This window comes from Taeniopygia guttata, chromosome 4 (assembly GCF_048771995.1).
Source record: "Taeniopygia guttata chromosome 4, bTaeGut7.mat, whole genome shotgun sequence".
Lineage (NCBI taxonomy): Eukaryota > Metazoa > Chordata > Aves > Passeriformes > Estrildidae > Taeniopygia > Taeniopygia guttata.
The window spans coordinates 61,629,262-61,645,344 of record NC_133028.1 but is presented as its reverse complement, the minus strand read 5'-3'; the positions used below and the strand labels follow the sequence as shown (position 1 = coordinate 61,645,344).

Sequence of the window (16,083 nt, the reverse complement as noted above, 5' to 3'; positions counted from 1 at the left end):
TGGAAACTGAGTGTCATCACCGGTTTGTTATCTTACTGTAAAACTTTCATACCTTCTCTGTGTGAGTTCTCACAGGCAGCTCCTCACAACACTGACTCCTTTCCTCTTTCTTCCACATGGCTGACTGACTTCTTCCTGTCCCTATCACGACTGCCTAATCCTTTCTGCCCCTAGTACCACATACTAACCCATACTGTCCCTAGCATGGACACCTAACCCTTACTCCTCGCAGCAGCACAGCCAACTGACTCCAACTCTCCTCTTGACCACTTAACCCACTCTTTTGTAACCCCCATCCTTACTGGACACAGCTGTGACCTATTAAGGGCAGGCCTATTCCTACTCTTTGGTAATTAGTACAGCTGCAACTCCTCAGGGGTGAGATTGCCTTCAGCACTATCTCTATTCTCTCATAATCCATCCTCCCACAATCTAATGGGAGTCTGTTACCTTGCTTTGCATCACAGTCCTCTTCCCACTCAGCGCCACTGGAGCTGGGGCTTATATTAGTTCAGCTACTACCACACTTCCTCCACATGCCTGTTCCAGGACACCTGCCTGAAGCTGCAGCCTTCATTTTTGATCTGTATTTTCACCTATCCAGCCAGGTCTGATTTTAATGTGTTTCTCAGGGCTTCTTTGCTAACCCATCATCAGCACTATGCTTTTTTCTCCTTTCCAAAAAGTACCACATGGCCTCCCTAGTGCTCTCAGCCTCAGCTTTTCCACATGAATGTGCAGTAGCTACTATGGGCACATCTGCACACCTAGTGCAGGATTTGCCTCTGGAGTAGGAGCCCAAGGAGGCACATTCCATGCTTACACACAGCGGGATGGAAAAGAGCATCATGGTTTGGTGGCTTGTAGGCCCTGAGGAGAAGAGGATGAACAGTGGCTTTGCATTGGGTTTTGCTGGGGATTTTTTTTGTGAACGGGAAACGTAATTTCTTCTCTGGACTGTGCCTTGTGAAAACAACAAACCGAAGAGGAAGCACTCAGTTAGAAATTATCGACATAGGGAAGGGAAATATTTTTTGCCAAGCAGTTACATTTTCGGGGGAGAAAAGTGAGTAGAAGAAATAGAATAGACAGTTCTGAATGGGTGTAAGAAGAAAACTGCAGATTTAGAAAAAGCTGTTGCCCAGACATAAGATGTCTAAATGCACTAACCAGAACTCTGTCTGAGAAGTGATGGAGGCCCTCACAGAGACCAGAATTAGTAAAAGTATAAGCTAACAATACTAGAAGGGAAAGATTGCCTGGAGGGCTTCATATAATAACTTTTAATACCTCAAGGCAAGCCAATGAGAAAACTGTTCAGATGAAGGGTGGATTGGCTGTGCTCTTTCCAAAATATTATTTTTGGGCTGCTCATCTTTAGTGCCTGGTGATGTGGCTTCAGGGAAGAAGAGTGTACATTTGTATATCATTCGAGTTCCTGAAACCATACTGAGCTCTGGAGATTCTTTATATGGGTAACCAAAGCCAAGCTAGAACTGCTAGTAAGAATGGTGTCCTCCAGGCACCATTCAGCAAAAATATTGGGGCATTGCAATCTATTTTAGGTGTTTCCTTTCCTTGAACACTGTTCTGCCTGCCTGACCACAACTGAGGTAGTGGAAACACTCAGATTGCTTGCTCATGGTTGGACTGATATGCTTTACTACATTCTGCCCAGGAAAGCCTAACTGTTTTGTTTTAGAGCTCAGTCACTCACAAGGATCTACTGAGAGCACTGGTGTGCCCCTCTGCATAGCAGGCTTCTATTCTGCGTGTGTACCCTCATCTCCCATCTAAGCTTCTATCAGCATTTTTAGAAATTGTTTGTGGAGCATGGTATCTTTATGACATTATAATTTTCTGGTTTTTGGACTTTTGTGAGAAAAGGTGAGAATAAACATTTAGTATAATGCATAAAATTGATACAAATATACTGTATACCAAGTACATAGTGAATTGTACATAGAAAGACAACTGTAACTGTGAAAGGAGTAAACCTGACAGCAGCAGAGACTTATCTTGCAAACTTGGATCAAGTCAACATGGACTTTCAGGGAAAGGAGAAAGAGGTCTTGTATTTCAGATCAGAGGTAGGAAGGGAGGAAGTAACTGTTGAGAAGGAAAACAGATATGTGGACAAAGCCTCTCTTCCATCCCTTCCCGTCTTGGCCGAGCCGCCATTGCCGCGCTCCCCGAGCCCGCGCCGCAGCGCCCCCTGCAGCCCCGCGGGGATCGGCGCACCTGCCCCGCCCACCGGGAGCCACGGCGCCCCTGCCGGCCATGCCCGGAACTGCACCCAAGGGGCAGCGCCGCGCCTGAAGGGTGGGCCTGGGCCCTGCTTCTGTTTGCTACCGACGCTGTGGTTGTTGTTGTTCCGGTTCACCTTGTTTTATACACACTAGTAAAGAACTGTTATTCCTATTCCCGTATCTTTGCCTGAGAGCCCCTTAATTTCCAAATTATAATAATTCCTGGGGAGGGGGTTTACATTCTCCATTCCAAGGGAGGCTTTTCTGCCTTCCCTAGCAGACACCTGTCTTGTAAACCAAGACAGTGAGTAAATAACAAATGGATGAAGGTTTTCTTAAGTTTCCATACCAGTTTTTTGGATCATTGTCAAGTGAGAAGAGTCTAGGGGGAGGAAAAAGTCCCAGAAATACAAAGCTGGTAGTTGATTTGAGGAATCTGTTACCTGTCTGGATCAATCTGCAAGCTGATGTGTGGTACTCACAGCATTTAACTTGGTGTGGCTTCAGCACTTGGTGACAGGCGGGGACAGCATGGCCCCCTCCCTTGGCAGGAGCTCTGGAAAGAGACATGCTGCTCAGGATGGAGGAAAGGACTACAGCGGAGTACAAATAAAACTCAAAATGCTGATTTTCATTTTCAAGCACTCAGGCAAACAAACATCCCGGCACTTGGGTCCTACTGGGAACCCAGAAGTGCAAGTTGTGCTGCAGAGTTTTTGCCAGTGTTTGTGCAGTTTCTGTACAAAATTCCAGCTTTCTGGAGGCACAGCACTGACAAAAACATGGCTAAACTCTGTCATCCATCTAAGCAAGAAATAGTTACTTGGCAGGAGATTCTGAACTAGATCTTAAGTAGAACATGGCAAATGTTACAATGAAACCGGAAAGAAGTCATTACTCTTATCACTGAGACACTGGGATGGAGGGACCTTGCCAAAACTCTGTTTCTGTTGCTTAAGCTGGTAGGTGGCTCTCAACATTATGTCAGCTGCCCCATGAAGGATAAAGGGGAAAGGGAAAATTACTTATTTACCACTTAGCAGGAAATTGATTATTTGGAAAAGAATTACAAAAAAGAACCTGGTGTGGGTATAAAGGTAGGAGCTTTGAAGTCTGGCTGTGATTGTAAGTTATGCATACTTGTGGTTGGGGGAATCTTTCTATCTATGTGTTTCCAAAGTTCAATTTTTTACAAGACAGCTACATTTAATTTTAAAAGAAAGATGTTCTAAATGCCTAAGTACATATGTCACTTCTCATTTAAAACTGGATATTAAAAAAATGGTATTAATATAGGAGAGTCAACTTGGACTGCTGGGATTTTGGATCCTGCCTTTGTTAATTTAAAACAAGAGACCAAATGGGAAAGCGAGCAAGAAATGTGGGATTCTAGCTGAGTTTCTGAGTGAGCCAGCTCCCTCTTCTCTTCAGTCAGGAGAAAGTATTTGTATTTATTCTTGTATGAAATTTGTGGGCAGATAGATATACAGGCAGAACTTCACATCTAACCAGGTGGATGAATATACAGAATTTTATATTACTTTTTTTTTTAAATTTGACTTGAAAGTGCCGTAGAAAAATTTTCCCAATGCAAGTCAATACATTTCTTCCATCCTTCTAGAAGATGCTCTGTGGGCTGAACTTCTGTTAAAAGCTTGCAATTTTTGCACACACTGAAAACGACATAATTTTCTATCCTACCTTTCTCCCCTTTCCCAAGTTAAGGAAAGGATAAGAAACCATTCATAGTGAAAAGCTGGGGTTTTGTGTTCTAAGGAAATGCAGATGATGAGGTACTTGCCCAGTGGAAGGCCAGGAAAGTAGGAAGAGACGAAAAGCCTCTGTGTTTGCTGCTTGCATAGATGGCAGAAGTATCAGGATTTACAGCTGCAGAAGAAAATCACAGAACTGTCTCAAAACCTTAATATAAGGCAATATAAATTATTGAGGATTAGATCTCAATTAAAAATGACATAGAAATAAGCTGTTTTCTGGAAGGTGAAGATTTATTTTTCAAAAAATCTGGAATGGACAGAGTGTTTTGCTTTGCTACCTTAGCTGGTAATCAGGGAAAGTCCTAGACTGTCCCCCCAGGTCCTGCTGGCAAGACACCCACCATGGGTCCAGAGGGAGGAGGAGAGTATCCAGCATGCTGTGGGAGAGCATATAGCTCTCATGCTTGCAATAGCCAGTGAGTAGATCCAGCCCCTGGAGCTTACATTGCACACAGCAAAGAGGAAATTTTGCTGGGACTCACAGTTTGGGGGTTCATAGTTCTGTTCTACTTCTGTGTAACTCAGGCTATACCTCCTTTTCACCAGCTATAAAATAGCAAAGATATTTCATGTTACAAGATATTCAATCTTAAGGAGTTATGTAAATGTACAAATGACTGAAGTATTATAGGGATTCAGAGATATCAGGGTGAAAAATAAGGAAATGCATTACCATAAATCAATGTTTCTTGTATGTACTATGTTCACAGAAATATATTTGGCTAATTAAACCATAGTCCTATGAGTTTACAACAAGATTGGTTACATGTTTCTCCTTGGAGAAGACATCCAATATTTTGCAAGGGTGTGTTATCTTGGCTTGTGTGCTGGGCACAGCGGAACCTTATGGACAAGGAAGATCCCTTGAGGTTAAAATAAGATGATCCTAAAAACATATGCAACCTTTAAATGCACTTTAAAATATATTTCTCTTGTCTTCAGAGTCCATAAGTAGAATGGAAATCCAAGCAATGAACATTTCTTACCAACAGCATTTAAAGACAGCATGTCCTCTTAAGTAAGCAACATATTTTCAATAAATTGTTTCAAGCTGTAGAAATGTGTTTGCCAATCGTCAAAGCAATAATTTACAGACAGTTTTTTGGATTATAATAAGATTAATGATAAAATAACACTGAAAAAAATTTTAATAACCTTAGAGATTTAATATAAATCCGTAAATACAAGGAAATTCTGAGTTAAGACAGCCAGAGTGTATTTAACTTAGTCTTGTTTTGCTCCTAACTGCTGCACATAGAATCCCTCATTAGGAGAAAAAGTTCTAAGCACACTTGATAAAAGTACAAATCATATGTGTTTTTGTAAGAGCTCTAAGTACAACAGCACTCAGAGGATGTTGTGTTTATCCTAATTACAAGTGGTTCTGTGTGTTCATCATAATGTCTCAACTGTTTTAAAGAAAATATTGTTTTATTTCCTCTGCTTGTCTTTTGATACTGTGTGATTAATATTACATGTAGTTGTCATCAACTTTTCTCAGTGCCCAAGTTCCCAGTGTAATAGTGATCTCTGTAGCTAGACTTCCAAAATAAAAGGTATTAATTTTTCCGTAATACATCCCAAAGAAACGTTTAATCTAATGAAATCATTATTGTCATTATATCTATATAACATTTTTGCTATACAAATATCTGTGCAGTGGTTATACTTTTTCAAGATGAGACATACTAACAATTTCAAAGTATTTTTTTCATACAAACAAACAAGAAAAAGACCAAGCTGGTATTGAAATAGGTCTGACAAAGACTTTTTGGGAAATGAGTATGCCTATTTGCCTCATATAATCTCAGTGGGTATCTTTATAGAAATACTGTGCTAAAACCATATTACTGTCAGTCCTTGGTCAAGAAGTCCCTTTTCCATCCTAGCTGCAGTCCTCCATGTTATGCAAGGTCAGACAGGGGCTATGGGTGATTGTGGCAAGCACATTTCTCTCTCTCTCAGGATTTTTCATGGAGGTGCACAGAGAGAAAGAAAGAAAGAGAAAACAATCTCTATTTCTGCTCCTTGCTTTCCCACGTGGAATGTGTTTGGAGAATTGTTTACCTGGGGTGATTGCTTGATTGGATTCTGGAGAGGATTGTTTGAGCCTGATGGCAAATCCAGTCCACCTGTGTCTGGACTCTCGAGAACAGGGTCTCGAGTTGGTTGTTAGTTAGATATGGTAGTTAGTGAAAGTAGGTATGCAGTTTTAGTATCTCCTTTAAATAGTATCTTAATGTATTATAGTATAGTTGTAATAAAGAAATCATTCAGCCTTCTGAATTAGAGTTGGACATCATCATTTCTTCCCACCAGGTTTGCCTGCATTTACAATAGGTGATCACTTTTTTTTCACCATAGTTTTCACAGGCAGTCTTTACCTTGTACATTCCCTATTCTTTGAATGCCTGATTCTGAGACCTGAAACAGGTTTGCAGGAGTCAGAGAACACAGAGCTACAGCTGTGTCAAGCCATGTGCTCAGAAAAATTAAAAAATAGAGTGAAAAATTAAATTTTACTTCTTGGCTGGATGCCCAAAAACCAGTGGATACATTTGGCTTTAAACTTCACATATCTCAGATGCAAATCTGTATAATGGGATAATAATACTCATTTTGCATAGGTTTTATACTGTTGAGGTTTTTTTTCAAAGGAGAGTTTTTATGCCAGATTTCTTAAGCTTGTGAAAAGTGCACACAAGTAAAAGTCAACTGTGTAATTGTACCAACAGCAACAGGATTTATCAGCAGGCTCGAGACTTTAAATCTGCTGCATACACATACAACCCAATCTGGAGGAACACTTATTCATGGTTTTGGGTTAGAAACCTTCCTGCCACAGAAAACCTTGTGAAGTCAAGAGTGCTCATTGCAGGCAGCATCTCGGAATAGATATGTTACAAAGTTCTGGACAGTCTCTACTGAACATGTGCAAACTACTGTTTTTCCAGACTTTTTTGCATCATTTTTTTGCTTTTGATTTTTAAACAGCAATCCCTTAATTCTCCATGCACCCCAAATTGCAACTCCCTACTCAGAGCCATGTGTGAGCCAGCATTTTCCTATGGAAGATTTAGTGTCAGGAAAACAGCATCTCTCTTTTCAGCTGTATTCTTGGAAATTAGCATGGGTTTTGGCAGAAAATTTTATTTAAGAAAAGAAATTACTGAAGAAGCCTCATGGGATGAAAGAAATCTGGTCACGGAGTTAAAACCGCCGAATTACAGACAATACAAAAATGGGGTTTATAACGAGATGGCTTGGGCAGCTAACCTAGTAATGATCCTACTATATTAGTCTGTAATTAGGTAATTTCCTTCTGAGGTGGCCAAGGAATAAATCCCTGTAAATATGAGATTTTGTGACACCAGTGATGAGATAATATGTCTTGCGCAAGCCATTGCCTGAGATCCAAAGATGTATAGAAATACAAACTGCATTGTGCAAGCAAGAAGATGGAGGAGAAAGGGTGGGGATGGAGGAGAGAGCACATTCTCTTTTTCAGTGGCTGTGAAAATTTGGTTCAGCTTAGGTCTTTTGGGAAGCTGTGATTCCTGATCAGAACTAAAGAACAGCATTTAGTCAGCTCAGACGTATGTGAACACACATCTTCTCAAGGGATGTGGGTAGAAAAATTGGGGCTGATGATGCTTGGCAATTTCTTTTACTTCATCACTTTAACACAGGATGTATGTGGAAAGGATAACCCCCATTGTAAATCTTCTCCTGTTATTAATATACTAGTTCAATTCTATGTGAGCAGTGCATATCAGAATTTAGCCCTGTTCTTTATGCTGGCCTGTGACTGGGTCTTCGGACCAAAAAAACCCCAGAAAATAACATTGAAAAACTAGATGACTAGATGAAATATATTTAGGAAGTACTGAAATGCTCAAAAACACTTGCGGTTGTTGTGAGCATCCCTAATTTAGTCCTCTTGTGTTGTGTGCGTTATGGCACCTTCTTCAGGGGCATGCTCATTATCCTACCTGCATCTTCCCTTCACATGAAGGAATCAGAGGTTCTGTGTAGGCTTCAGGTGGGTCACTGGCAAAATTTGGAAGACTAAATATCTTACAGGTATTGAGCTCCCTGAACAGGCAATTCTGGATTAAGTGGCAGACTCAGCTGTAAAAGAATAATTTATATCCTTAAAACTATTTAATGTACCCCAAAGCCTGCATGGAAGAGGGCTGAACAGTAGTTGTATAGGCAATCTAAGTTTTGGCAATAACAGGGTTTGAGAGAGTTTGATATTTGCTATCTTCATTCTGTGGGTGGGCCCTGCACAATTGCTTGTGTGTCATTAACATTGTAGAAATGAATAATCATTCAAAAGGCCTTTCCTATGCATGTTGTGTTCTTTAGTCCATGAGGGTTAACTCCTTTCTAGGCACAGCTTCAAAAGCAAAAATTATGTACTATTAAAATAGCTCATTTTAGAGTTTCATATTTTCACTTAGATAATAATCAAGCTATTATTGTTATTAAAATACTCTGAAGTGAATTCAGATTTCATAAATATGGAATTTTTTCTTTGAGCTCCTTTTGCATGCAGAGCAAGTTAGAAATGTACACACAAGCCTCTAAGGGGTCTTAGTGGTTCCCATAGTATTTGCTCACAGTTCTTTCAGTGACTCAGCTGGAGACCCCAGTGATCTCTGATGTCTTTGTCACATTTATTTTTCTGACATTGCATAAAGTCCCAATTGCAAAAAGTCTCTTGCAAACTATTCTACATACAATCTTCTCAAGTTTGCCAGAAAGGTACATTAAAAATCTGAATTAAATTGATGTAAAATGAATGTAAAATGAAATAGCTTGGGATAAAGCTCCTATTGTATGCTTAAGTTTCCTCTTTCTGTGGCTAAGAATTACAACATTCTCTCAAGAGGGATGAATTGTACATCTTTTAGCATCTTTTTTCCTTTTATTTTGTTTTGTTAGTTTAAAACCATCTTTTAGTGTTTACCTAGTATATCTAGAATTTTTTCATTAAGCTTTATAATAACCCTATATTCATAAACCCAGAAATCCTGTACTGGGTTACAGAAATACAGAAATCCTGTACTGTGTAAAGCTGTGCATACACAGACACATAGCAACCTTTTAACCCTTTAACCTAAGCTAAAATTGAAATAACCATCTCCCCCCCTTCCACTCTTAGGCCATCCCTTCTCTTCAGCATTCAATTTGCTCTTGACCCTTGGTTCCATTAAAGCATATTTGTGATGAATGAGCCTGTAGTATCTAATGTATTCAGGACATTATATATCAGGCAATAAACCACAGGAGGAAGCTGCAATCACTAGGGTTTTTCTTTGAGGTGTTTCAGTTGCCTTCAGCTACCCAACACCCTTCCACTACTACAAACCATAGCTGAATATTCTTTCATGTTTTACCTTTTCTCTGTTTTCACTGAGGTGCCTTCTCATTTTCTTTCCTTTTTTCTTTTTTTAAAGCAATGACACTTCTAGTTAGCATAACAACTAACAGACTCACAGGATGGGTCAGCTTGGAAGGAACCACTCTAAACCCAGTTTCAGTTCCCACTTAAACTTTTTGAGTCGGAGATAACTGACTCCTGATTTATAGGGATGCAATGGAGAATGGAAACAAGCCAGTAGCTGAGAGCTCCTCTTGCTGGAGCTGTGATGTGTGATGCCAGTCGGCTACAGGGTTTCTTTTGGCAGATTCTTTTACAACTGCAGAGTTGCTGGATATATCCAATTCACTGAAAGGAATCACTAAAAAAAATCACACCACTAGCTCATTGGAGTTGCTGTTTGAGCAAAATAAAAATGCTAGAATAACTATAAAATACTGATTTTGCTTACTAAATGTAAAATGACATTAGGAGATAGTTGAGGAAGATAAGCACTATGGTCATAAAAAGAACCAATATATTGGATTGGTTGGGATGGAGTTAGTCTTCTTTGTGGTAACTTGCATAGTGCTCTCTTTTGGATTTGTGACCTAAACAGTGTCGATAATACCCCCAGGTTTTAGCTTCATGGATCTTCACAGGGGCTTTGGTCCAGTTTCCTAACAGTGCTGCAGAAGTCATGCACCTGCTCCAATTGCTCGTGCATCACAAACTCAGGTATAAATGTTCCATGGAGAGCAAAAATACAGCTATTATTACTTTTTAAATTAAAGCAAAAAAAGCATTTCCTCTCTTTGACTGAAAAGTGCCTTCCAGATTAAAATGTGGTTGAAAAACTTTGCTTGTAAAACCAGTAATATGGTAATAGATTATTTTGTCTATGAGCAATGGATTGGAACACATACTTATTAGCCATAAAGTTATTTTGCCAAATTACACCACTGCAGCACTCCCAACACCCCTTTTATGGTGGGGCTCCTGTTACGCCATCACCAGAGGAAGATGCCTACCCTGCCCCTCCTAAATAATCCCTAGTGCCTTATAAATGAAACAAGCTCAGGAAGTCCCATGGGGATATAAAATAAAGATTTTAAGCAAGAAATATGGCTTGCCATGGCTCAATAGATTTGGATCCAGATTTTCTAAAATTCGGATTTGTTTCAGAGCTGAATGCTTACCCCACAGCTACTTCTAATTTGGAAATTATTCTCCTGTGTGTTTTTTTTTCTCCCAATGTTGTCTTAAATATCTTTAGTAATTTTATACTATGCATTGCCAGCTCTACCAGCAACTTCCCCTTTGCACATATTTCCTTAATAACTTCTACTTAAAGTAATAAAGTAAAAAAAAGCAATAAATTCAAGCTTTCTTTCTCTCTTTCTCCCACTGTGCAGTCCACTCCCTTGCAAAGAGTTCAGCTCTCAGTCCAGACCACCCACATCATGAATGAATGCTCTGATCTTGCCCTCCAACCACCTGGAACTGGATAACTGCCTTTTGAAATAGACTACATCCTCTTTTACTTCCTAGCATCTCAGGTATATTTTTCAGTACTTTAAGCTTTTGAAGACAAGACTAATATCCACTCTGCTTCTGTAATTATTACTACAATGTTTACCATTGGGGGGAAAAAGGAAAAATACAGGATTAAAGCTATCAGCACACACAGAATTTTCACTAATTTTCTGCAAAACACAAATGTCAAGGTTTTGATAGGGGACATAAGGAATTAGGCTTGCATACCTTTAACTCCTGCTGTTCTGGAGCCTGCAGAAATTTGGGGGTACATAACCTCTTGGCTCAGAACACTTGGGTGTTACTGGTTGGTGTCTGAGAAGAAACCGGTTCCCTCAATCTGCAAAAACATCTTGACTTTTGGTTATTTAGGCACAAAAATCTGTTCTGAAGAACTGACATGTCTCAGGGGCTGTTGTCACTCACACCTCTCTTAGATGCTGATCAAGAACCAGGATGTCATTCTTAGGGCTTCTGCTCTGAGAGAGGTAATGCTGAAGGGAATATCCAAGCTTGACAAGGTTGGCATGAAAGTCCTGAGGAGCAGTGCCATGAATGGGAAGATCAGTGAAATGTCTCTACAAGTCTGTAGCCTGTCTAAATACACCACTCCTTGGCATACCCACTGGAGAGGAAGAAGCAAGCTAGAATGATACAACTGTAATATAATTATCAAAAGATACCTAAAAAGTCCATTCCCATCTGCCTAACTTCTTCAGAGATGAGGACTAGGAAGAAAATTACCATCTGTGCTCTGGGAAACAAAGAACTGTAATCTGCTGGGAGTGGGCCTGGCTTCAGACAGCAAGAAGTGTCATGCTCAAGGAACTACAAACTCATGAGAAACAGCAGTGATCCATGGAAATACCATTACAAGTTTCTACCTAAGAGCCCCCATTCCTACACGCTGGCACAGCATCAGCGACCAGGATTATCTGCTATGTCTCTACTTTCAACCTGTGTGTCACAGAGAAAACAGCAGATTTTTTCTAGAAAGTAGTGTCTTCGGGTGCAGTGCAGAAGAGAGAGGATTAAGGAAAATAAGAAAGTCCTGATAAAGACATCAGATGTGAAATGCTGATCAACACCTTACTACATAAATAAAAGATCATTTATTGTAAAGATAGCCCTGATCTTGGAGTCAAAATTCAGCCACAGTGTAACCTCAATCATTCACCAAAAGATTTGTTTGGCTTTTATTTTTTAAATGTTCTCATCTTGTTTCTGGAAAAAAGATGTGATAACAGATTTGCAATGCACATTCTTCGAGTTTATAATGGCCCAGCCTAGTCCATATTCACATTTCAGTGTCTCCTGGAAAAACAAGGCACCTTCCAGATGTGTTTGATGTACTGATTATACTTCTGCACTGCAAATGTTATGCCAAGGTTTCTTAATCACAAGCATTAGTTTTTATTTAATTTGGGATTTTGCCTTCCAGTAAACTCATCTTTCCACAGTGACAAAGCCACTACAAGGTACAAAGTGGAAGAAGCTCTTTGAGGTTGATTCCCTGACAGGATGGGAGGAGTCAGTCCCCACTGCATTTGCATCAGCAGGAGATACGGGCTCAGAGGGTTGCAGACCACCATCAGCCAAAGGAAGGGAGGAGGGAGAAACACAAACCTGGAATTTTCCACAGTATTCCTTCATTGTATCCTGTATCTGTTTTGTCTGTCAGATTTTTTTTTAAAAACTCCGTATTTTTTATAATCAGTTTTGAAGGAAAATTCAGCTCCCCTTACAGTCAAGCATTTAGAAAATACGTTAGCTGTTCACAAGACTAATATTTTTAATTTGCTCCTGTCATTATTCATGCAGGAGGCTAAACAGTATTTAAAAATGGGTTAACACAGTTTTTTCTTATAACTCGAAAAACATAACCTGTTTTCCCAGACTAGATAGATGCTTATCGCAACACTGCATTTTAAGCTGCATTCCACGGCTTGCAAGATATATATTTAGTCCTTTGGAAAAGTTCTCTTAAGAAGTGAGAAATTAAAAAATGTTGGCCTCATCAATGTTTACAGGCAGAAGCCAGAACACTTCCCTTTGCTTAATGGTTGCCAGGAGCTTTTATCCACTAAGAATATAGACACATAGGCTCAGCTTGCTTACACAGATCTGTACTTTTTGAGATTCCCCACAGTTACCTGACTACAGAATGACTCTCCTACAAGACCATGCATATAAATGGAACCTCACACATTATCAGACAAACTTTATTAGATTAAGTGGCTACTGAAGCAGGGGGAAAATCAAAACATTTCTAAAGTAATAAAAATTAATTTAGGCTACTGGATGTTAATTTGACAACACTCCCTTCTTCTTTTCCTTTATGGTGTGACCCTTGCTTAGATGTCAACCTGAGACGAGTCTGGAGATAAAATAATGTGAAAATGATGCCTTGAGAGGCTACTTAGAACAGATACTAGACTGCGTTAAAGGAATAAAGTAGGTATTTATTAAAAGGCCTTTAAAGGATACACCTTGGGCAGCACAAGAGACTGGCTGAGGCTACACCCAAGATGGACAATGGGTCACGAATTTTCACACTTATAAGTTTTGGTCCATTTACATATTGGGGTTAATTGTCCGATTAAAGCTTCAGGTTTTGAAGTCCCATCATCCCAGACTGCTCTCCTCAATTTGCTGTTGTTTATACTGTTTTTTGGGCCCTTCGTTTTCAGGCTGGAAAAGGATTGTTCTGCCTAACTTAACTGTGAAGAGAACTTGCTAACACTTTATATGAAGTTCGGAGTTATATACTAATGCAGTACAAAATCTGGAAAATATCAAAGCTAAAACTTAAGGCTTCAATAACATAGTAACATAGTACCTTCCTTTCTAATAACTGGTAATTTGTATTCTCTACGTTCACATTCAAATATATTTTCCATAATTGTTTGGTTTTCCTTTCATATCCCTCAGGCTTCCCTTATGCCCTTCTGTAGTACTCTGCTATGTCAGCTGCACGGAGATTTCTGGCATAAACATTATCAAACAAATTGCTTTCACTTCTCCTCCAGTTGCCCCCTCCCACGTTGCTATGATGAATTTTTTATAGTTGTTTCATATAGTTATTGCCATATCTAAAATGACCAAAGTGTACATCTGTGGCTGCTCAGGTTTGGAAATGGTCTGCGTTTTTCTAGCGCTGTTGCTAACATTAGTGCTCTTTATTTTACTAGGCATACAAGGCATACAAGGATATTTGCCTGCACCACATTTTAGGTTATCCAATTTTCTTCTTTTCAATAGCATTAGCTTCTTGTAATTCACATTCATCAGGCTCTTAATTTTTTGTAAAGGGAACTAGTTTAACACATTGTTTTTCCGCAGTTTCTTTGGAATATCATCCTTGGCTGGCCATATATGATTCCAAGCCAGCTGAATCTGCTATTGATAGTGACTTTTTGCTTGCCTTCTACTTTTATTTAGAATAACTCATTTGAATTTTGGTGTTACTGGGTTCAGAGATGGCTCCTTGCTATCTGATTTTATTGACTCAAGTTTTTGTGAAAGAAAAAAAAAGAGCACGATGAGCTCAGGGAGACACCTGGGGATTGTGTTTTCTGAGGACAGTGCTGAACATCCCTTGCTTTAGACCCCTCAGTAGTGTTCCCTGCCCTTTTTGGTGATACATTTGTTGTTCTAAAGCAGTCATATGCTCATACTTAGGGATGGTAGTTTGGGTTCTGTTCTTCACTTCACTTCACTTCACTTCACTTCACTTCACTTCACTTCACTTCACTTCATCTCATCCTGGGTACAGCTCACTCCGCTGAACAGAAATTTGCATGCAGAATCAAAGAATTCATGCAGTTGTTACAACTCCTCTGCTCCTATATCCTCAGGGAGAGCATCTTCTCTCATCCAGCAGGTTTGCCAGTCCCCAGACACCTACGCAGCTGCACAGGTCAAGTAGAGATCAATTTTTTATTTACTGTTGACAGCAGACTTTCTGGTATGTTCTCTCAGCCTGGTGCTTTTTCAAGCTCACTTCTCAGAGGAGAAGATCCTGTTTGGAGGCTCTTAAGGCTGGCTCCAGAGATGCTTCTGTTGGAGACTGAGCAACCACAAGCTGTCCCTGTGGTCCAGTGTGCAGTTTCCATCAGGAAACAGCAGCTCAAAGCCCTCAAAACTTCCTTCCTCCTTCAAGGAATAGGTGTCTGCCCTCCAGATCCAAATTTTTTCTTCTGACTTCCTATATCATGGATGTTTCTGCTGAGGCCATCGAAGTGACATCTCTGCAGCTTCTCCAACTCTCCAATAAGATTTTAACACTAACTGCGTTCTTAGCAGATATATACTGTGTTTTCCAGTTGGGTGTGACAAAAACAAGCTCTCTTCTCTTCTCTGTTGTTCTTGGTCTGCATATCAACTAATTGAGAAGAAGAAAATACCACTATTCCATATAAGTCTTCTGTTCTACATCTGTACATCTATAGCTAGAACATCCATAAATATAAGTTTCCCTCACATAAAAACTTCATATGGAATACTATGGCATTAATTATTTGCTTGCAGAAGTTCAGAAGAGTCCATATTTTGGTGCAGATGTCCCCAAAATTTCCTTCCCCATGTGTTTGGTTCAGCGCTGTCATAGCACAGCCTGCAGCCTGGCTGTGCCTTCCCCAGTACAATTTGTCATGCATTTGTCTTGCAGGGGGAAAGTCTCATCGTCCAGTGACACACAGAGATTATTTCATTCTTAGGAGTCTTCTTTGGTTTGTTTTGTCCCAGTGGGGGGAAAAAAGGACTTTGTAGATCTCACTGTGTTAAGACCCCTTTGCTTCAGCAGTGCGTACTCCCACATGAGAGAGAAGGGACAATTCCTTTAGGTAGTCTGCTTGAGGAAGTGTCATCCCCTCAGCATGACAGCCAGTTGATTTGACTACTTGGGAAACTTAAACAGCACAAGCCCACATTTGCCTGTTCATTTTTTTTCTCTGGTAAACTGACTTAAAAATAGTGTGTAGCCACATACCCATGCAAAACACAGATGTCATTTTTTAACAGCTTTTTTTCATGCACATTATGCTGAGGTTTGCTATTTAAATACAGACCTTATCTGGAATATTGTATCCTTTGAATCATATATGTTTGAAATGCTGACTGTTACTCAGAATAATCAAAACTCTTCCTCTGGTTA

The 16,083-nt window shown here is 39.8% G+C and overlaps 1 protein-coding gene across 1 annotated transcript in view; it reads right to left on the bottom strand.

Annotated features, from left to right (window-relative positions):
- Positions 1-1,294: 1,294 nt before the first annotated feature.
- The window catches only part of LOC116808210 (uncharacterized), a 36,752-nt gene continuing 21,963 nt past the window's right edge, over positions 1,295-16,083 (bottom strand). The window contains exons 3-4 of the mRNA XM_072928964.1: positions 2,693-2,805; positions 1,295-2,109 (exon numbers count right to left, since the gene is read on the bottom strand). Of these exons, the coding sequence (XP_072785065.1) occupies positions 2,051-2,109; positions 2,693-2,805 (172 nt within the window). The 3' untranslated portion in view covers positions 1,295-2,050. The remainder of the gene's footprint in view (positions 2,110-2,692; positions 2,806-16,083) is intronic.